This window comes from Typopeltis vanoorti, chromosome 16 (genome assembly GCF_054136105.1).
Source record: "Typopeltis vanoorti isolate ZY-2024b chromosome 16, IOZ_Tvanoo_1.0, whole genome shotgun sequence".
NCBI lineage: Eukaryota > Metazoa > Arthropoda > Arachnida > Uropygi > Thelyphonidae > Typopeltis > Typopeltis vanoorti.
This window is the reverse complement of record NC_143564.1, coordinates 47,571,463-47,596,361: the sequence shown is the minus strand read 5'-3', so window position 1 is coordinate 47,596,361 and position 24,899 is coordinate 47,571,463. Positions and strand designations below refer to the sequence as shown.

Sequence of the window (24,899 nt, the reverse complement as noted above, 5' to 3'; positions counted from 1 at the left end):
AAACCTGCTTTCCCGTGCCAGAGATCAACTAACTCGGGAATCAGTCAAAGAAAGGCTTAGAAAAAGTTCCTCCAGTCGGCGACTAGACTTGAACGTAAGTCTGACTTCAAGTGACCAAGCGCAGAGGATGCCACTTCCACTGAGTTATACAGGCCTTGGTAGTGACTATGAAATGTATAATCAAATTAGCCAAGCAAATAAGAAAAGGGTGATTGTTATGGACGATTTTGACTATGCAATATAGACTAGAATGAGATAGCAACTGGAAGTAAAGAAAATGAGTTTTTAATGGACAACTACCTCAGACAGTATGTAACAGAGGACACACGAGGATTGCGGGTCGTGGATTTGATCATCTCATCAAAGGATGTAATTATAAATGAGGTTTCACGTCACCCTCCAGTTGGTGAGCGTGACCATGAAGTGATTACCTGAGTGGTTGCCAGAAGTGTGAGGATCTCTGTGAGAAAAGGGTATATATGTGGAACTACAAGGCTGGTGATTATGAGGAGCTCAGGAGACAGCTTGCAAGTATAGCATGGAATGAGGAGTTAGCTGGAAAAGAGATCAATGCAGCTTGGGTGATATTCAAGAGCTATCTAGTAGAAACGATGTCTAAATGCATTTCAAGTGTCAGAAGATTAAATAAGGTAGGTGTGAAATGGGTGAATGAAGAGATTAAGCATGCAATACAGAGAAAAAGGCCATTATGGAGGCAGCATAAGATAAGTGTTAATAACCAATTCTATGAGGATTACAAAGACCAGATAAGGCAGGTGACTTGGTTGGTAAGGGTAACCAAAAGGAATCCTAGGGAGTTCTTTCGATATATAGCCAGCAAAAAAAGAATGATTATGGAAGGATGACATTGATTGGGAGACTTCTCGGGGGAACCCTGTAACCCCTAGAGAGCGTGTCCCCTGGGTGGCGGATAGGGGAGCCCACCATGTGTGTGTGTGTGCGTGCGTGTATAGTGGGTAGTGCGAATATACCAAATAAGGACTCGTGGACCAACAGGACCATAAGGGGCAATCATCTTGATTGCAAGGGAAGTGGCACTCCCATGGACCCCTAGCTGGATCTGTCCTCTTCTTCTTCTACTACTTTGAGGAAGATCCACTTACTTTAATCTTTCCTATAAGGCCTTATCAGCCAACTCTTCTTATTTTATGATCCTTATGCTATTAGAGTACTCAAGGTCCATGGGGTCTATTAATTTCTGGCCTTACAACTATGCCCTCTCTATAAACCTTGCTATAATTCCTCTCTAATCTACTCTTTCCCCTTTCAATATACCCTATTCCTCCTATGGGTTTAAATTCGGAAGAAGGCTAGTTCAGAAGCCTTAAGGTAGCAGCCCTACCACCGAACTATTCCATCGTCATATAATGTTTAATTTCTAGTCCCCTGACATGGAGAACATAATTCTACTTGTAAGCTGACAGAAAAAGATAATCGGATTGAATCTATGGAAAACGACCCGGAATGGAAAAGGTGAAACAAACATGCAAACGACAAAATATAATACACATAGCAAACTGGAATGTAAGAGATTTTTCTTTTAATCTTATTTTGCATATTTGGTCACTAATATGCTTTGTATTCTAACACTTTTCCGCATTTCCTTGCTTACTATGAAGCCAGTACACAGTTGGCCAGTTCATTCGTTGGGACCACTATAAATAACACTATAATGTTGTTTATCCATTCCTTATCCATAACTTACAGAAGGCTATTTTAGATCTAAATGAGATAGCCAAAGATTGTGGTATGATAATATCAACAGAAAAATCAAAAACTATGGCCTTTAAAAGACAAGAACCAAGCTGAACTAAAATAGTAACAGATAAGAAGATCTTTGAACAGGTGAATTCATTTAATTTGATTCATTTAATTTAATGAATTCATATATATATATATATATATATATATATATATATATATATATATATATATATATATATATATGTGTGTGTGTGTGTGTGTATGTATACTCCAGGTGATGACCTTAATATGAAGGGTGAAACGTCATGAAATTAAAGTAATTATTTCTAACATGGTTTTCGTCTCCATAATTTGTCTGAAATGAAGTGAGTTTAAGGTTCACTAAGGTTTTGTGTAACCAGTAAATGTAAAAAATTTGCTCATTACATACATAATGCCACCTTTAAACCTCCTGAATCAAAGAACTTACTCATCTCATCCAAGGATCCACTTCCTCTGCTGGCCCACCCTGGAGTATATTGTATTTATTGCAACTGTAATTTGCCCTATATAGGTGAAACAGGATACACAATTCCTATCAGAAAAAAGGAACATAAATGGCACATTAAATTCAATAACTATTAAATTCAATAAATACATACACCAAGTACCAATTTGGTTTTATATTTTGGAAAGAATTTTTTTTAGTTATTAATATTTTTATTTATAATAAAGATCCAAATTAATTAGCTAATAACTGTTTTCTACCAATAAGAATTCAAACTGCATTGTGATACTTTTTTTGCTAATACAGATTGTGAAGGAAACTATTTGAGAATCCTTGTTCTTAATGGCTCTTGACGAGCCATTTTGAACAAGGATTGCTATGTCTGTTGGAAACCAGGCTGGAAATACATTCATATATTCACAGATGCACTGTCATTTTAGTTTTTCCTAATGCTCTATACTTCCATTTTTGAAGTGTTTCAATTTTTTAGATAAATGTTTGAAAGTAAATTTTATTTTTTATTACTATACTGCTCTCTCTCTCTCTCTCTCTCTCTCTCTGTGTGTGTGTGTGTGTGTGTGTGTGTGTGTGTGTGTGTGTGTGTGTTCAGTTTAATTAAATGAAACCGAATTTCATTTTTAAAAAATTTCCTCTACTTTTCAGACAACAGACTGTATTCCTGCTAGCCAAGATTTAAATGCTGCATTAGAACTTCTTCATCAACATGGTCTTGCCCATATTATTGGAGAATGGTTTTTAGTGGAATTTCAGCAGCATTTACGGACAGTAATAGTACCTCAGTTCTGGAGTTTTTTTGAAAATTTTAATAACCAGTCGTCTTTTAATGCATCATCCTTTCCTCAGGCAGTACAAGTGCTTTATGATTACCTGCAGTCATATTCACCATTAGTATCACAACTTCAGTGTTTACATGAAGATCTTTTAAGTGAAATGGAAGTTTTGCCTTCAGATGCTCAAATTTCATTAAATATTCACCACCTTCCATTGGAAAGTGAAATGCGATTGCATCTTAGAGCCATTCTGCTGGCTATGAAGCCGGTCAATTTCCATGATGCTGTGCTGCAATTCTATACTTTTATATTCAAAGTATTTAATTCCACTCAGAAACAGAACAAAGGTAATTTATATAAACTGGTTGAAAACTGTATGCTATCACATTTTAAAAATAGCATAGTATTTTTAATTATATAATGTTTAATTTCTAGTTATTTGCACTGTCAACAATAGGAGGAATGTTTTTAAGACTTTTTAGCTGGAATTAAGCTGACTGATCTGATCACCACTTGAGACAGAAGGTTTTCCTCCTCTAATGCTCCCCCATTTAAAACATATTGGCCAGAAAATACATATTGATGAATATAGATGGTGGTGTAGTTATCATTCATTCCTTATCATTGCCAAAATTAGGTTTATATAAGTTTTTACTTAGCTGTAACTGATCGTTGAGTCTAATATGGGGGGAAGGAGATATTTGCACTGCTATGTTACAGTTCTTTTTTTGATTTTAGATTCACTCATAATTTGAATGCACATAGATGAAAATTACCTGAATTGGCATATGAAATACTTGTTGCAAAAGCGATAAAAAATAATAAAATACTATTAATTTTTAAAAATAAAAATTAAAAATAGAAATTTTGTTTTAAAGAAAGCAATAGTAACAGAATAAAGAAATCATAAAGAATAGGTAAACAACTGGCTGTCATATCGTGCAGTGGTATTCAGTTGCCAGACTTCTCATTCAAATATTTACTTCAAATATTTTTGAACTTTTAAAGATTTGCACTCTCATTCCAGAGTTATTTGAGCTATATTTTGCTGTAGTAATTTTCCCATGAAAGTAATTGCTGCCATTATTCTTATTCACTTTTGTTTATATCACTGATTGATCTCATGATTGCCTGTCATGAGATCAATCAGTGATCTCATGCCTGTCATTGTAGGTTCTTCTGCTTGTCAGTGATGTATTGCGGTAATGTTGATGATATATTGCAATAAAAAGGTCATTCATTATCACCACTTTTCTTGAGTTTGCATTATCATATGTGGGCAGTACGCTTTTCTGCTGTATAATCTAGTATTATCAGATTATTAAATGACCTAAAGTAGTGTTACCCAAACTTTTCGTAGCTGCACACCACTTTTAAAATTTTAGGAACACCATCATATTCCCTTGCAGGAAAAGGCAATTAGGGAGAAATTGTATTTCATACAAACAAATAATTATAAAAATATTTATTTTTTTAACATTTCCATTATAATAAATTACAAATGTGAAACTTTTTTTTTAATTATTAGATGAAAATCCAATATATATACAACAGAAACAAAAATTATGAATTTTAAAATTTCAATAATAATAATAATAATAATAAAATGAAATGAATATTGTGACCTGACCCAGTAGTTCAAACTGTTTGAATTTACACTTCTAATGCAAACAAGATCTGAAAATCTAAGTCTTAGATTTATTTATATGAAAACTATCAATTACAGAATTAGTCTAGGGCAGTGGTGGCGAACCTGTGGCACGCTTGCCAGAAGTGCATGCCCGAGAATTTTGCTGGCACGTCAACGATGTACATATGATATCCTTTTATATGCTTATAAATTATTCCACTTTTTTTTTAATTGTTACAATACATACAAGTTAAATTTTGTTTTACAGGAGAGAGCAGCTATGAAGACATGAATTTGATGGGTGCGGTATTAACAAAAGATCACGCGATCCAAAGATAAATGGAACCGACAATTTTTGAGTTGAAATGCTAATTCTCTTCAACCAAATTCCATAACATCTGCAACTGTCATAACAACATTCACTATGAATGTTGTTATGACAGTTGCAGATGTCTTAGTGAATGTCTTAGTTTTAAGACATTCACTACGGGGTGTCATTTATCATTCCGACAGAATATCTCATTACCAGCAGGCTCAGCTCACACAAAGTTTCAATCCTTGGTTCATTTCTATTGCTGCTTGTTTGTGTTTGAGCTGGCAGGGGGAACACACAAACATTATATGGCATGTTTCAATTCGTGGTAGAATTTTATTTGAAGTTAGCCTTTGTGATCTGTCATAATGACATCGAAAATTTCAAATGCAATCAAACAAACACTTATTTCATGTAATTGAAAAATTGGACAATAATTTTAGTTAGATACTGTGTTTCTGGTGCAACATATGGTTTTGCTTGCCTATACAGGGTAGTTTCTGTGAGAGGGGTACATGTGATTCATTAGTTAGTGCCGTTTTTATTCCAGCTGTCTCTAATTGCACTATTTGTTGAGAAATATATTACACAGACTGCAAAAGCCTCTGTACCTTATTCAGGGATACAATAAAACTATTTTTTTTCTTGCATTTACAGTATATAATGGCTGTTGGGGAGAGCGTGTTGTTTTTTGTGTGGGAGGTATATATATGCAAAACCTTTTAATGTATTTTTTCGTAAAGTGAGTGAAATCAGGGGTGCCAGTTATACGCGAGGGCAAGTTATATTTGATGGTAAGCGTTCACTGACAAGTCGACATCCTTCTACTGCTTCCCCTGCTCCACCGACCTTCTTATGGTGAGTTACAATGCATAAATATTTTTCTCAGTATCGTTTTTTTTTTTTTTTTTTTTTTCAAGCCAATATCATTAAAATCAATTTAATAATACAATAATCAATAATTTTATACTGAATAATATTATAAATTTTTGGTGATCAGAATGGAATATGTCAATGAAACTTACCATAAGTTAATTTAATGACGTTGGCCTGAGGAAACTACAATATTGTAGCATTAGTCCTGTGATTGATAACTAATTTAAATGCGTACTTTTATATTTGTCAACATGCTACACCATATAAGTGTATTAATACTCTTTATAATTATGCCATAATTAATTTTCTCCTCTACATATGCTGGAGTCATTATTTTCTGAAATGAATTTTATAAAAGACAGTTTAAGAAATAGAATGATGACTGATGAATCTAGTTCCACATGTGTATTACTAAAAGTGACAAAATATGAACCTAATATAAAGCATTTGGCATCTAATGTACAACAGCAAAAATCTCATTAATAAATTGATATACTGATATTGATAAATTAATAAATTGATAATAGGTTGATATTGATTTGTATACGACAATGTGCATGTCAAATTATGAGTTCGTTTTTATGAAATTCTATGTTAATTTTTAAACTTGTCTCAATAAAATTATGCAATTTATTTTGTATTACTTAATGTTAATTAATTAATTAGTGTTGTATTAATTAGTTGCTGATGTGCCGGGCATGTCAGCAACTCGATTTGTAAACTTTTGGCATGCGGACATAAAAAGGTTTGCCACCACTGGTCTAGGGTGGTCAGCAATGAACAAGTTGAATAAAATATGGAAAAACAAAAAATTTAACCATGGCTTTAAGACTAAACCCTAAAATTCAGTGATGTTTCTAGTGGTATTGTATGGAGCAGAGAGCTGGATCGCTAGCAAACAAGTACAAATTAAACGTTTTGAATCAAAGTGCTTAAGAAGAATCAATGGCACAAAATGGACTGAAAAAAAGACAAATGATGAAGCAAAGGAAAAATTGGGTTACACTGATAATATCCTGAATAAGCTACACAAAAGATTTGATTATATAGGCAGGAAGTGTCAAGAATGCCGTATGTCTATTATGGAAGGAGTGGGAGCAACCCAGGCAGAGGAAGACCAAGAAGAGGATGGCATGAAACCTTGAAGATCCGCCCAGGCTTGACCTCATTCCAGTATATGGCAAGGCTTGCAGAAGACAGAACTCAACAGAGGAAAAGAATCCATGGAACATTCAACCTGTCCTAAATGGATGAGAATGATGATGACGAATGCAAACAATTCAAACCATATGATTGGAATGCGATTGTGCCATCAACTTGACGTGGCAGTAGCAGAGGTCACTAGATACATACCAAGAGACACATTTTGTTTGAAACTCCCTTTAGATTTTTAGTTATCGAATAATTAATTATAAACTAGACCTGTATATTATTATTATGTGATACCTCCAAGGAGTCCAAAGACTCATCAAGGGAGGGCACCTACTCTACAGCTCTCCGTCTTCACTACTCAATCCACCAATTACAGCAAACCGCATCATCTACACCAATGCCATCTCCTGCCCACCACTAATATTTTCACAGACAATATCAAACATCCCCACCCATGGTGGGATTTGAACCTGCAGCCTTCTGTCTGGAGAATGGATGTGCTAACCACTTGACCAACCAGGCTGGCAATTGTTGTTATTACATGACACCATGGTGTAGTCCAAGTACTCATTATTGGAGGTTATGCTACTCCACTGCAACTCACTGTTTCCCTAACTTAATCCTCCAACTATTTGACACTACTACCATCAACACAGTGTCATTTACTGCCCACTGCCACCACCATTAGGTATATATTATCTGTAAATTGTGTGTTATCATGGCTGATTTTTCTGTATTTGCAGCAATATGGTGTTAAAAAAAAAGAGTCAGAACTAAAAAAAAAAGTACTTTATATCCCATGACACACTTTTCCACTACCCCTGGGTATGCATACCACACTTTGGGAAACACATGTAAAAGACTGTGATAAAATAAAAAGATTCTATAAATTATAATTGCAATTTATAGAATCATTAACTGCAATGAGTAATGTTGTCCTTTTCACAACACACTGTGTGTTATCTAAGTGGAAGACTGGATCTTCCACTTAGATAACAAGATAACTGAGTTGATGTTATTCGAAAACCACATTCATTTAGAAAGCATTTATTACTACCTGTTTTATACATAGTTGATAACAGATACTTTCTTATCATCTGTTATCAACAGATGCTAAGAAATGGTTATTTTTTTCTATTTGGTAGAATTAAAGGCATCTCTCTCTCTCTCTGTTTGTTTGTTTCTTTGTTTGTGTGTGCGTGCGTGCACACACGCACGGTTTGAAAAGAAGTCAATGGAAACCATAGTGTGAAGAAAAAACAACCATGGCACCCACCTTAATAAGATGTAATACCTCCTTTTGTTGTGATGACTGCAGCAATCCTATATGGCATACCTTTCACAAATACGATAGTGATCAATGAGAATTTTGGATCATTCTTCCTGTAGGCACATAATCAGGTCCTGGAACGTTAGGAGGATGTCTCCCTTCATCTTGCCCAATCCACTATTGCTTTCTTTAAAACAAAATTTCTATTTTTAATTTTTATTTTTAAAAATTAATAGTATTTTATTATTTTTTATTGCTTTTGCCCAATCTGTAGGGTTGAGACCAGTGAAGTGTGGTGAGGTTCATGTTGACAAACCATGCAGTTACAGCAGCAGCAGCAGGCTTATGACACAGTGCATTGTCTTGCTTAAAAAGACAGTGGTCAGTTCCGTAGAAATAGGGAAGAACCCTCTTAGGTCAGTGTTTCCCAGATACCTTCATGAGTTCAGTGTTCATGGCACTACAAACAGAGGTCCGAGGCCAAACCAGGAAAAACAGGACAACACCATCCCCTAATTCCATAGCTGGAATTATGCACTCTGGTAAGAAATCTTGACCAGGCATCAGCCACACCCGTTCATCTGCTCCGTAGAGTGCATCATGTGATTTGTTACTTCATAACACAGATTTCCAAGCTTCCACACCCCACTGTACATGCTCTTTGTATCAATGAAGATGACTCTGCATGTTGGTTTAGATAATGCATGGCTTGGATATTGTGGTCCTCTAATGGAAATGCATATTATGAGCCTCGGTTCTGAATATTTTTGTGCAGATTTGTGTGTCCAATCAGTGCCCGCTACTTCAATGTGTCAGCTGATGAATGATGGTTTTTACATATTATCCTTTGTAACATCCTATGGTCACTTTCGGTGAGTGTGGTGGGTCATCCGCTGCTAGTAGCACTTGCATTTGACTCCCTGTACTTCCATCTCAGTATTGTATCATTGATTGTTGACCAGGGATGGTCCAGTTAATCAGCAGTTTGCTGAACAGATAAGCTTGCAACATGGCATCCTATCACAATGCCGCTTTCAAACTCTGTCAGTTCCCTTCTTGTAGTCATTTCACCCGAACACAGTTGCAATGACTTGGTAGCATCGTATTGCTCCAATTTGTACTGGTTACAAACACATGGCTTGTTACATGGCATGATGCAACTTGCCCATGAGGATGACCACTGACTTCTTTACAAGCAGTGTATTACTATGTATTATTATTATTAACATCCAACTTTCACAGAGGCAGAGACTCATCGTGGGAGGTATACACTATTGCACACAATGCCATGTGTGCAATAGTGTACATTGCCTGAGTGTGTTGTGAATGTCTACATTCACAACACACTCAGGCAATGCTTCCGCACACCAACCACTCTCCATGCAACCTACCTCACTCCTCTGCTCACACTCTCTTTATACAGTTTTCAATAATGGCCTCTTGTTCTACCCCCACCTTTAATATTCTATGAAAAATCTCTTCATGTCAACCTGATAGCAACCCCTGACTAGCTTATATGTCTCGGTCATATCTCCCCCCTCTTCCTCCTATTCACTAGGCTTTGCAACTTACATTCTCTTAATCTATCCTTATACTCCACATTCCAAAGACCTGACAACCTTTGTGAATCTTCTCTGGATCCTTTCAAACATATCCTTGTCACCACGAATACCTGGTGACCAAATCTGTGCACAACAATCCATATGAGGCCTGATCAAGACCTTATATAATGGTATCATAACCTCTCCATTTCTTCATGTCAGGTTCCTCTGCGTCACTGCTCTCTGCCATTATCCAATGTGACGTCTTCACAAATGGTGCAATGTGGCCCCTGAGTTTGAGGTCCTTATCTACCGTTACTCCTAGATCTATTATGTCCTTTTCTTCCATTAAAGTTTCCCCACCAAGTGTATACTTTGCATCCCATCGTTGCTTAGCAAATCTCAACACCTTACCCTTTGCAACATTGAACTCACGGTTCCACTTACCTGCCCATTCATGCAATCTATTCAAGTCTTAATGTAAGGCCACAACATCTGCTGAACTCTGCATTGCTCTCCTTAGTTTGCATCATTTTCAAAACTGCATATCACTAGCTCAATCTATCCCAATATCGTCAACATACAAAATGAACAACAATGGTCCCAAAACCGACTCCTGTGGTACACCACTAGTGACCTTCCTCTTTCAGGATACTTCATCCCCATATACAACTTTCTGATACCTATCTGACTGCCAGACACTGATCTAACTCAGACGTCTGTTATTCTATCTCATCTGTTTCAATTTATTTAACATCTTGTGTGGCAGTCTGTCAAAAGTTTTTGCAAAATCCAAGTACACCACTGTATATGCATTTCTCCTGTCCAAAGTATTTGTCACTTTATTATATTACATAAGTTAGGTGAAACATATATTCCTTTAATAAACCAATGCTGATAACTAAAGAGAATACAGCTGTTATCAACCCATTTCTGTATCCTTCTCACCAATCTCTCCAGTACCATTACCACAACTCCTGATATGTAGATTGGCCATATAATTTGAAGCTAAAGCCTTATCACCACCTTTATGCAGTGGAACAATTTTACCCTCCTTCCACCCACTTGGAACCTGTTCTTGCAAGACTCTTATTAAACGGGCATGCCAATTCCCTGGAACATTCCCTTAAGATGCGTGATGATATGTTATCAAATCCTGTTGCCCTATTGACATCAAGTTTATTTATTTTCTCAAATATCTCCAGCTCACTCACAATTAAGCCATCCTCTCTTATGTCCTCTATACTTAAGTTCCTCATGATTCCACCCTAATCAGAATGAAACACCCTTATAAATTGATCACTGAATACCTCAACAGTGTCTTCTGCAGGAGATACCATTCTACCATTCAGTTTCATCCATTATGGGAATGATCACTACACAGACTGGTTAAAAAAAGGCCAAAGCCTTTATTGATTTCTCATTAGTGGAATTAAAGTTGAACCAGTTGCTAGTTTGCTTGCACTTGGGTAAGGGTATAATTTATTGTGAAGTGTAATATCCGGAACTTCATAGGTTTCGCACCTTTTTCTTTTCATATATAAATATGTGTAATTATCATGTAAACATGTAAACATTGTGTGAGATGCTTACAGCTTTTCAGTGGAAGCTTCTCTATGGAAATTCCAGCACAGCATATTGATAAGCTTATTGTGAAAAGTCCAAGAAATCATGGTTATGTCACTGTATGATGAAACTAAAACTTATAATTTTGTGAGAACTTTCATTTTTCTTATTGCAGTTTTTTTTAGTCACTGGAGATAGGACTTGGTTATATCTCATTTTGATTAGCTTAATGATTGGAAATGTAATGGAGAAAGTTTGAGTAACTTGCTCACATTTTCTAATATTAGTTGAGCATCGTATATTTTTTAAGGAAATTAACAATGTATTTGTTAACTTATTAACAAAGTTAATAAGTTAGCACTTGTATTAGATATGTATACGCAGGGCACGCTTCAGTAGATGAAGAAACCAAAGAGATATAGGAGTCCTAAAGTCCTACAATTATGCCAACTATTAGCTTTGGTTGGACTTTCTTGGCTATTGGGCTGACTGTCTGCAGATGAGGGTTTCCCATGTGATGGGGAGTCTGATTCAACCATATTTGTTTAGGTTGGGATAGTTGGTAAGAGCTTCAGCTTATTCTAGGAAAAGCTTCTCAAACTTGAATTTACTTCGGTGGAGTAAAGTGGCTTTTTTTCTATGGATTTCTATGCTGGGTATCCAGAGCATGGTCTGCTAATCTGGAGCAGCTATAGTGGTGAATTTGGATGTAATCTTTGTGCATTATACCAACATCCTTAGAAGTATCAGGATTGATTCATTTCCAAGCACATTTATTGCATACCTGTTAGTGATATCCATGTGTTGCTCAGTAGTAGGTGGGGAACTCTGGCTCCAAAGAAAAAATCCCTTAAGAATGAATCCTTCTTCCTCAAATTTTTCAGAGGCCCTCACAAGGTCCTAACAAAGTATAATACTGCAAATACATCGCTTGATAACAGAAATAAGACATCTGACACCAATATCAGTGTACCAATGTTTCTCATTATTCATGCATCAGGTGAAAAGCCAATAGGAAAAATGTCACCCTTCTTTATTCAAAACAAATTAGAAAGACTGGCAAAATCTCCCAAAATGATAAAAACTTACATTCTGGTGATATCTTTGTGTGGAAACATCATATTTGCAACACTTACAAAAACTACTCACAGCAACGTCAATAGCTGGCTGGAATACCCCCATAAAAGTAACACCACATAAAACACAATCAGATACCTCACTTGAACAAGATATCTCACTTGTTCAAGTGAGGTATCTGAACTATCCTATTAAGCACTACATCTCTACTCCACAGCTATCAGCTAACGCCTATTTTGTTCCCGTATAGGGAGTAGGCGGGGCCGTTTACCTTATCTAACTTTTGGAGACTGAGTGGGCAGTTCAATCTCCACTGGTAGACAATCAGAGATAGCTGGCCCAAGGGTATCGCTGATTTATCGGTACGCAGTGAAGAAGGTGGCAAGCTAGTGCCACCATCTCGTGGTCCCTAACACAATATTTTTAATGTCTGAAAATGGTGTGGGTTGGAGGGTCAATTTTCTTGAGTTTACAGGACGAAAAACCCGAGTTTCCGGGAGTAAAAACCCACTAGCCCATGCCAGAGATTGACTAACTCGGGAGCTGGTTGAAAAAAGGCTTTGAAAAATTTTCTCTAGTCGGTAACCAGATTTGAACCACCAAAACCTTTCTTTGTGCGGTCAAGCGCCATAGAGTGCAAACGCCACTTCTACTGAGCTACACTCCACAGAGATGCTTTAAATGTCAGAAATATGGACATGCCCAAACTGAATGTCATGGTTCTACTGCCTGTGCCTAATGTGTCAGTAAAGAGCCCTGTGGGATGTTTGTGATTGTTCTTTCCTTCATGCTTATGCAGTGATCAGAATACATCATGAAAATTATGGAAACAACTACCATGTTAGAGTAAAACTTTAGTTTAATATAAACCAAAATAAACACTCAGTGTTTATTTTGGGATGGAAATGACAGTCAACTTATGCCAAGAATCCAGAAACTTTTCCTCTAAGTATTCTGTTGTAGAGTAAGAAAAGGAGCCTTCACATTAAGTTCTTCATCTGGAGTATACACATATATACAAAGAAACAAGCTGCACTACAATCTCATGCTATGCTAAAGTTACTGATCAGCCATTAAAACTATTGGCCTGACCTCTGGTGAAAAAAAAAACAACTTTATTACATCAGAGGTAGAGTCCTGTTATTACTCCAGATGATGACCTTAATGTGAATGTTGAAACATTGAGTGTTTATTTTGGTTTATATTAAACTAAATACTCTAATGCAGTGTAGTTGTTTCCATAATTTTTATGATGTATGTTTGTGATTGCCTTTCACCTTCATACATTCATTCATACAAAGTGTATAAACACTCTCCCAAGATGGAATGGGTCACTATGTGAAAAATAGACCCATCTCTCCTACAGTGGGAGAGGCTTTTATCCAATAGTGGGGAATATATAGACTGAGAGGGGAAAAAAAAACATGCACACAAAAATGTGTCAATGATATTTGAATATTTTAAGAATTGGCTTATGTGTTTGGGACATAGAGTTACAATTGAAATCAAGATAAATAATTTACTTGGTCTTGACAATAGCCAAGGATGTCAGTCAATATCTTACATAAACAGCTGATCAGAGCGATAAGGCAGTAAATGTTTTGAATCTTTTCCTGGTTTGGGAATGACAACTTATGCTAAGAATCCAGAAACTTTTCCTCTAAGTATTCTGTTATAGAGTAAGAAAAGATCCACAGAAGATGCTTTATAATCTCATAATGGATGTCATCAGGTCCTACTGCACTGGTATTAGAGAATAGAAGAGCCCTTTTTAATTTCTCCTTAATGAATGGCTGATTGTATGATCGGAAGAAAAGTTACAGTTTCTCTTGTTGTTCTTTTGTATAAAGTGGATTCTTAACTGGGTCACATCGGGAATAGCATGATTTGCCCCAATTAAACAAAATTGTACATCAAGAAGGTGTATGCACATAGGACAAAATACAAGTTTTTTCGTTTATTGCATAGCAAAAACTTAAAAAATTGCCTTTAATTAAAATATTTGTCATAAAAATAATTTCATTTATATATGTATTAAACATGAATGCCGTTGTTAGCAGTTAATGATACTGTAGGACTTGATTTTTTTTTTTTTTTTTGAATGCAATTGAACAAAATCAGTACAGATATAATGCTGCCTTCTGCAAGAACTAGAATCATAATCCAGTAATAAATTTTTTCTAATGTTCTGAGAAATCACTCATTCAAGCTTGGGAGTGTCAGTCTATGAGAATGATAGTCCTTTTTTTTTTTGTTGAGAGTTTATTTTTCACTTGGTTAGACTATAATAAGTTTAGTTTAATCCTTTATCCATGTGTGAGCAAACAAAGTTTGCACCTGAAAGTATCTTCAGGACTGGGGTAAGGTAGTACAACACCAGGCAACTCATTGCAAAGGTGGAGAATAATGTTGGGGATGACCTCTCATTGCTTCTGCCTGGTGTCTCCACTACTGTGCCTGGCTCCCACTGACGAGACCTCAATAAAGGTTAAAACCGGTATGTGTAGTGGCCCTTGCCTTAATGCATAGCATTACACATATCTACAAGGAGATATGCTTTGCATTATGGGAGATACCGAGATAGGCGTGATGAGAACTTTCTCCACCTTTGCAACGAGTTGCCCGGTGTTGTACTACCTTACCCCAGTCCTGAAGATACTTTCAGGCACAAACTTTGTTTGCTCACACTTGGATAAAGGATTAAATTAAACTTATGACAGTCCTTTTCTTCTAATCTCCTTTGACGTTTTGCTTCAATTTCCTCATTAAAATCATTTCCATACTTTCAGGCACAAACTTTGTTTGCTCACACTTGGATAAAGGATTAAATTAAACTTATGACAGTCCTTTTCTTCTAATCTCCTTTGACATTTTGCTTCAATTTCCTCATTAAAATCTTATTTTCATTATAGTATTGATGGATGCCAAAGGATGCAAACACTTCATGGTTTCTGATGTGGTCACGTCTAATGGGATGCCATTTTCATTATCGGCATATCCATAATTGAATGCTTAAAAACACAGTGAGCAAAACAGTTTTGAATGATCTTGTTGCCTATTTCTTGCCAACTATCAGCCATAAAAAGATCAGCTTCTGCACTGACATCCTTAGCTATTGCCAAGACCAAGTAAGTTATTTTTCTTGATTTCAGTTCCCAATATGACCCAATTACGAATCCACTTTTTACAAAAGAGCAACAAGAGAAACTGTAACTTTTCTTCCGATCATACAATCGGCCATTCATTAAGGAGAAATTAAAAAGGGCTCTTCTATTCTCCAATACCAGTGCAGTAGGTCCTGATGACATCCATTATGAGATTATAAAGCATCTTCTGTGGATCTCCTTTTCTTACTCTACAACAGAATACTAGAGGAAAAGTTTCTGGATTCTTGGCATAAGTTGACTGTCATTTCCATCCCCAAACTAGGAAAAGATTCAAAACATTTACTGACCTATCACTCTGATCAGCTGTTTATGTAAGATATTAAGATATTGAAGAAAATGTTTAATGCCTGATTTTTCTGGTATTTAATTATCTCCTCTCCAAGCCACAACTTTGACCATTTGGTCCATTTAGAAATGCACAAGAGATGCATTCCTGAAGCAGAAACATATGATATCAGTGTTCTTCACCATGGAAAAGGCTTACCACACAGCCTGGAAATATGTTATATTAAAAGACCTCTATAACCTAGGTTTTGGAGGGCACATTCCTGTTTTTATTAAAGACTTTGTCTATCTGAGCCTTCCAATTCTGACTGGTGAGTACACATCCTCATCCATATTATCATCCATATTATCATCCATATATCATCCTCATCCATATACAAAGAAACAAGCTGCACTACAATCTCATGCTATGCTAAAGTTACTGATCAGCCATTAAAACTATTGGCCTGACCTCTGGTGAAAAAAAAAACAACTTTATTACATCAGAGGTAGAGTCCTGTTAGGTAGAGGCGTTTCCATAGACACTGTCTTAATTCAATCACTGAACATCTTCCGCTCACATTAGGCAATTCTCTACATGTCAGTGACTTCACAATTTACCGTCTTTAACATGACAACTTCAACAATCAGTCAACCATCTCTTTACAGGCTCTTATAATGGAGTCAGGTTTTCAATGGAAAAAACGTTTCTGTGTACATTTCTGCCAAAAATCACTCTTCACCTAGAACCTGAGTTAAGAATTGGACAATGTTATTCCAGTAGCAACAGAATTATTACGTGACACCTCCAGGGAGTCCAAGGGCTCATCGTGGGAGGGCATAACTCAACTTCGCTAAACACATCTCATCCTCTCCACTACTACTTAATTCTCAACTATGACACTACTACCAACAATGCCATCTGTCGCACATTACCACCAATAACAGTATTTTTTGTCTGTAAATTGCATGTGTTCTGAAAAAACCCGAGTTTCTGGGAGAAAAAAGCCTGCTATTGCCGTATGAGATCAACTAACTCACCTTCAACTGAAAAAGCCTATCTAAGGATTCCCCTCATCATGACGAGAATTCAAACCAGGTCTTTTACAATTGAAGGACGCGGTGTTCTGCTATTCTTCCAATTGTGCTACAGCAGCTATTATCATCCCTGTTTATGGAACATAGTTCTTATCCATACATTCCATAGTCAATATTTTTTTTTTTAGTTAGTTAATACTTTGCTTATTTATGTGTCCCTTACTCTTGATGCATTTTAAACTGTGCCACTATGTCATGAATGAATAGTTATTCAGTCTTCTGGTTTTCTCTTCTACTTATTTAATTCGAAAGTCATACTGAAAATGTTCATGATGCAAGGGTGAAAATGTTTATGCCAAATAGTCTCATGTATGATTCATGTTGAAATTTTTGGAGGAGAAAACCATGTAGACACTGGAATGCAAATGAATAATTTACTGAAAAAAAAAGATTTACAAGCCAGTGTTTTGCTAATTCAATTAGCATTATCTGAGGCACTGTAATAACACACTCAATGAAGACATAAAATAAAATGAGTAGGATAACAAGGACAGTCATGTGCATGGAAGGTAGCAGTGGCACTCTTTGTGGTGATTCCTGTTATTAACGATGATGGGTGGATATGGTGACATACTGAAATCCACAAGAGCATACCATCGGTTCTGTTATTGTTACCTGGATTCCGTAGAACTTGTACCTCTTCCAGGAACAGTCTCTCCAATTTAAACTGGGATTTGTGAAGCAGCCTGGCTTTATTCCATCTGATGAAGTGGGCTTTCTCCAAGGGATGCTGCTAGAATCTGCTTTTGGTTGTCTGTTCCAGATGTATTTCTTTTATTCTTTTTCTTGACAAAGGTCGTTCCATCCAAAATACTGAGTTCCACATTGGCAGGGGATGCTGTAGACATCTGGGAAAGAGAGAGGGTTCTGGCAACTCTTGATTTTTCTTAGGAAGGTAGATATTCTGTTTAGAGGTATTGTTTCAGAAAGGAGATCAGTTTATCTGTTGCACTTGTGATGTAAAGTAAAGAATTGGTGTATGTATTGTCCTAGTCCGATTTGGGTATGAGGGGGAAGGATTGTTGTTCATTTTAAGGTCCTATGGACAAAAGTCACTCTGCCCTGGAGGCTAATGTTTTGAAAATTCCAAGTTTCTTAGTAGGGTGGTGGTCTGAAGTGGCATATAGGTTTCTGCCTGTGTGTGTATATAGTCTTAAGATAAACTGAACACACAAGGGACTAGTATGCTTGCCTTGTAATTAAAATATCTAAGAAGGCTAGAGCTCCTGAGAGAGAGAGAGCCTGTGGGCCATGCAGCCAAATGACATCATCTATATACCTTAACCAAACTTTGAGCTTAAGGAGGCATGCCAAAGATTCTGACGATTCCATTAGAGAGTGGAAGTGGGGAGCCCATTGCTACACCTTTAATTTGTTTAAAATGCTGGTTGTTCTAGCTAAACTACCTCAATTTGCAATGCCTAAAGAGTTTACAAATATCAGGGGAATAAATTTTGGAAAGGAGAACTAGTGTATTGTCTACTAGAACATTTGTAAAAAGTAATGATAAAATTGACTAACCACATTTTATGTGTTAGTCTAGGTGGGACAATTTATGACCTCCATGATGGAGTACAATGGGAGCCCAGGTTTGTGGGTCTTAGTCTTTTAATAATAATGTGTTATGCAGATAACACATTTTTAATTATCCAGGTCATTTCGTTTATTTCTTCATTGTTAAAGTGCCTCAGATAATAGCAAAACTTCAGCTTGTAAATGATTAATTTTTGTCAGCACATTATTTGAATTGAAATAATTTCAGCACATTATTTGAATTTTGGTGTCTGTGTAGTTTTCTCTTCCAGAAACTTCGACATGATTTGTAGCAACAGATACAAAAATTTGAACACGGAAATACAAAGTCTCATGTAAGCAAGGACACACTTGTAAATTTTTAACAACCAACTAGCCATTGTGGATTGAAGTGCATGTCTCTGTACAATTTATAGCCATTCTCGGTTGAACAATAGGCTTGCATGAGCTGGCTTCAGCACACTGCTGCATGTAAATAACAAATCTGTTCTTACTCATTTATTTCATTATCTTAAAATAAGAAACTTGTATAACTGAGCAGCATCTTGTCTGACATGCTTTTGGATTGTGGCATCATAATGTTGTGGTAGGTTCAGCCAGTATAGACTACAATTTGGATAACTAAACTGTAGTTTAGTCATCTTCATTTATTAACCATTGTTGGCTGGGTACATTATGGTAAAGTGAGGATTAGAAGCTTTATTTAGTTCTCTGAATTTATTTAAAGGCTATTTAGCATTCTCTTCCCAGTTACATATCTTTAACCCTTAATTAAGAAGATTAGCTTCTGTACAGCATATTTATTGTTGTCTTCAGACTTCCATGGAATCAAAATATTCATCATGGGAAATCATTACTATGAAACACATTCCTCATTAAACCACCTTAAACTTATCTGTGCTTTTTTATATAATTGCTAAAATTACATAAAAAAAGCAATAGAAAAAAAGTGATAGAAGAGAAATGATTATTCAATCATTTCTCTTCTATCACTCTCCAGGCAAAGAAACCTTGTTCACTCCATCGTTATATTCTATAGATGACCTCTTGTTCTGTCTCCTCTTTGGCCACTCTATGAGAACTCTCTTTTGCAATCTGTTACAAACTCTTTGCCAACAGTTATATGTTAGTCACATCATCCCTCTACTTTTAATCAAAGGGTGGCTCTCAAGATGGTGCTGTGTTTAATATATGCACTATTCTATAATTCTGAGATTACCCTAGTTAGTCTTTGCTTGATCCTTTCAGAAATCATAATTGCCTGAAAAGTCAAATAACCAGATTTGTGCACACTGGTCTAACTGTGGTCTGTATAGTAGATTTATAAGCTTTGTTTTTCTGCTGAGCTTTACCTCATTGGATGAGTTAATAGCCTACATGCAGTGATTCTGGTTTGTACATGATTTTTTTTTTAATGTCTTTAGCTGTAAATGATTTTCTTTATCTGGTATGAGACCACCACTCTGCTTATTGTGGTACTAAATTGGCTTTGAAAAAAAAAGTACAAAAATAAGTCTGTTGAATGAGTTTCCTTATTATTTGATCTTTACTTTTGTAGTAATAAATATGATTTAAGTTTCCAACCTTTTATGGGTGAGATTGACTAATTACTTCTCATACTGTACTTTACCTTTTCTTACCAAACATGTCACCTTCTTAGCATGCTTTATACAATACTTTATATCTGATCACTACCTTCCTCCTTATTCTTCCTCTCTAATGGCTTCTTAAAAAGTTCTTAATCTCACTGTCTGTTTAATAAATTAAAAATAAATCTGCTAACAACTCATTATTTCCCTGTAGAGAGTAGCACAGCTGTTTTAGCCCCATCTAATTTTTTGAGATGAGGGGGACAGTTCCTTCTCCAACAGTAGCTAATCAGAGATAGCTGGCCAAAGACTATCACTAATTATAAACAGCATCCAATGAAGAGAGGCAGTCAAGTGTGCTATCTTGTGGTCCCTAACCTTAACATAGCATATTGTTGTTTGAAGTAGTATGGGTTCCATGTTTGATATTGTTGAGTTCGTGCGGCAGAAAAAAACCAAGTTTCCAGTGGGGAAAAAATCCCGCTTGCACGTGGCCGAGATCAACTACTTGGGAATCAGTCGAAGAAAGGATTAGAAAAAGTTCTAGTTCTAGTCAGTGAGTACATTCAAACATAGAACGGCTTTCTTCAGACAGCCTAGCACTATGGATCTAAACATGACTTCCACAGGACTACACAGGCCTTCACTCTGTCCATTAATTTTTATATCTATTCAGATGTTTCAGCTGTTAATTATTCCTTGACAATCTTGCAGCAGCATTGATTTTTCTTTCTGCTCATTTTTTGATTCCATGCTATTGCCTTGTCTTCTTCCTGCATGATCTATAGTCATCTGGCTTTTGGTCCACACACATACTTTTCTCACAGAATTATGGTCATTTTCATCATCTGAATGCAAATTTGATGCCTCATTCACATTGCTTAATATAATATCTTAAACTTCAGATGTTCACTGCTTAAAGCACATAGCTAAAATCATTTATCAGTAACTGTCTTTACCATTATCAGCCTTTACTATTGGCAGGTTGGATGCATTCATTTGCAGTTTGTAATTTTGTAATACTATCAGAAAACTTCATAAAATCTATTTGCATTCCAACACCAAAAGAGAATAATGCAATGTAATGATTTTAGAACAATCAGTATCATATCCCATGCTTCAAAAATACTATTGAAAATAATAATAATAAAAAAAAATAGAATGTTTTCTAGAACTAAATGCCATATAAGTGAACAGCAAAAAAGGATTCATGCTGGGAAAAAGTATAATTAATGCAATTTATGAATTAAAAACTGTTATTGTGAAAGATCATTAGAAATAAATAATATATATATATATATATATATATATATATATATATATATATTTCAAAAAATAGATTTAATGACTCCAAGACCGAGATAACATATAAAGATTTTAATGATAAATACTACTAGTTTCGGCATATAGCAGCCTTCTTCAGGTATTTATAAAGGAAAGGAATACTAATAAACATTGAATTATTTAAATAAACAAACTGGAAATTACAGGTACAAATTGCCTCACATAATCGATACATAAAAACGTTGTATTTTTCAAGTTGTTCCAACTGGCGTGCCATTGTTTGTTGCAATTGTGCGTGCAAGTTCACGTGAACGCCAATATTGAATAACTGCAGCATGGCTATCTGGGATGTTATAACTTAAATTATTATTTAAGTGGACCGGGTTCAGTAGGATTTCCCGTGATTCTACGATTTTTCTTTCAAACTCATCTTCACAGCGAAAAATATTTTCTGATCTATTCCAGCATACAGAGTGGCTTTGTTGGTCATCATTAGGATTATTTGAAAAAAGAACATGACTGGATAAAGCAGTTGCATGAGATCTTTTGTATGAGATGTCTCTCTTATGCTCTTCTATGCGTTGTTCAATAGATTTGTTAGTTTGACCAAAGTATGGGATATTGCAATCACACCACAATTTATATACTCCAGGGTACTTAAGGTTGTGATGAGTAGGTTTTGGATGGCTGATTAGAGAGCGGATTTTTGGAAGTGTGGTGAAGAAGGTCCTGATATTATATTTTTTAAGGACTTTAGCTATTTTCTTAGAGACTGTGCTAATGTATGGAATAGAGATGCTACCTTTAAAATTAATAGTCTCTGTTGTGCACTGCTTAGGAGGGTTCAGAAGAAGTTTCTTAATTGTTTTTTCAGAGTATCCATTTTGTTTAAAAATAAGAGTATATAAATTGTGGTGTGATTGCAATATCCCATACTTTGGTCAAACTAACAAATCTATTGAACAACGCATAGAAGAGCATAAGAGAGACATCTCATACAAAAGATCTCATGCAACTGCTTTATCCAGTCATGTTCTTTTTTCAAATAATCCTAATGATGACCAACAAAGCCACTCTGTATGCTGGAATAGATCAGAAAATATTTTTCGCTGTGAAGATGAGTTTGAAAGAAAAATCGTAGAATCACGGGAAATCCTACTGAACCCGGTCCACTTAAATAATAATTTAAGTTATAACATCCCAGATAGCCATGCTGCAGTTATTCAATATTGGCGTTCACGTGAACTTGCACGCACAATTGCAACAAACAATGGCACGCCAGTTGGAACAACTTGAAAAATACAACGTTTTTATGTATCGATTATGTGAGGCAATTTGTACCTGTAATTTCCAGTTTGTTTATTTAAATAATTCAATGTTTATTAGTATTCCTTTCCTTTATAAATACCTGAAGAAGGCTGCTATATGCCGAAACTAGTAGTATTTATCATTAAAATCTTTATATGTTATCTCGGTCTTGGAGTCATTAAATCTATTTTTTGAAATGTATAACAACCGAGTAAAAACTAATCGCCACATATATATATATATATATATATATATATATGTTTTACAGACTTTCCAAAAGCATTTGGCTTACTTTGTCAAATGCTTTTGAAAAGTCTGTAAAACATAGATGACAAGTTAATAAAAATATTAAGACATTCAAATTGATACAAACAACCTCGGAATAATAATAGAATTATGCTGTAATCAGAAGACACAAATTATAAATGAAATTAATAATGAAACAATACATGGGTGGTCTGAAAAGTTCTTGGCCTATACCATAGATGGCAATACTATCTGCAAGATTTTTTTTTTCTTAAGTTGGTACATCTTTAATAAGCATCCATGTGAAATTGCAAGTCATTCTATCAAGTAGTTTGTTTTATGCTGCTGTCTGAAGCAAAAGTGTTTGTCTGTATCCTTTGAAATGGATAAAATTGAGTATCGTGCAGTTACAGTTATAAAATTCTTTGTAAAATAAGGTTTAACGCCAAAAGAAATTCATTCGAAGTTCATAAACGTTTATGGACACTCTTCTCCTTCGATTTTGACAATTAAGAAATGGGCTGCCGAGTTTAAACATGGCCGTACTAGCCTTGAAGATGATCCATGTGAAGGACGTCCAAAAAGTGTAACAACACCAGAAATCATTGGTCAAGTGCACAATATGGTATTGGATGACTGGCAAGTCAAAGTGTGTGAAATTGCTCAGACTATAGGCATTTCAAAAGAACGTGTAGGATATATTTCGCATGAAGAATTGCAAATGAAAAAGCTTTGTGCAAGATGGGTGCTTAGCTTGCTCACAGCAGATCAAAAATGCACTTGCATGAAAATCTCTGAACAGTGCTTGGAGCATAGTAATAAATCCTGAATAGGATTTATTACTATGGATGAGGCTTGGATTCACCATTACACACCAGAATCCAAACAACAGTCAAAACAGTGGACAGAAGCTGGTTGTTTAGTGCAAAAGAAGACAAAGTTGGTTCCATCAGCAGGAAAGGTCATGGCATCGATGTTTTTTGATACTAAACTTACATTTTAAAGATAATTTATTAATTATCTTTAAAATGTAAAACAATAACTTGGGAATATTATTCCAATCTTTTAACCAGACTAGAAGAAAAAATTAATGAGAATAGACCCGGTTTGCAGAAGAAAAAAATCATCTTTCATCAGGACAATGCACCTGCCCACAAAGATGTTTTGGGAATGGGAAAATTAAGGGATTTGCACTATGAATTGTTGGAATATCCACCCTATTCCCCAGATTTGGCTCCCTCTGACATCTATCTCTTCCCAAAACTAAAACTCTTCCTCGCTGGTCAGCATTTTTCTTCGAATCAAGAGCTGATTGCAGCTGTAAGGGATATTTTGCAGATCTTACTGAGAACCACTATAGGGACAGGATAATGGTGCTGGAGCATCGCTGAAATAAATGTATTAGTCGTAAGGGAGATTATGTTGAAAAATATAAATAATTTTGGAATTATAAATTTGTTTTTTCATTTTTAGGCCAAGAACTTTTCAGACCACCCTCATAGATATCAAAAGAGGAGTGAGACAAGGCTTGGCTGGCCGAGTGGTTAGCGTATCCGCTCTCCAACCAAAAGGCTGTGGGTTCGAATCCTGTTATTGGCATGGATGTTTGTGATTATCTGTGGAAAAACTAGTGGTGGTGGTGGTGTTCGGCGGTAGATGGCGTTGATTGGTGGATTGAGTGGTGGAGACAGAGCTGTAGAGAAGTTGCCCTCCCTCGATGAGTCCTTGGACTCCCTGGAGGTGTCAAATAATAATAATATCACATATACCTTTCAATATATACAGTGAAATGATAATGAAAGGATATGAAGAAATTAAAATGGGAATAAAATAAATGGTAATAGAATTAATAATATTAGATTTGCTGATGATTTGGTCTTCAAAATCAGTTACAAAATATGGTTGAGATACTAATCTAAAAGAGTCAGAATTATGGCTTAGTATTAAATACAGCTAAAACTAAGTACCGTATTTGCTGGCGT

The 24,899-nt window shown here is 35.7% G+C and overlaps 1 protein-coding gene across 1 annotated transcript in view; it reads left to right on the top strand.

The window, feature by feature from the left end:
• Window positions 1-24,899, top strand: part of mr (anaphase promoting complex subunit morula) — a 292,827-nt gene that overhangs the window by 52,713 nt on the left and 215,215 nt on the right. The window contains exon 2 of the mRNA XM_090406339.1: window positions 2,876-3,350. Within this exon, the coding sequence (XP_090262465.1) occupies window positions 2,876-3,350 (475 nt within the window). The remainder of the gene's footprint in view (window positions 1-2,875; window positions 3,351-24,899) is intronic.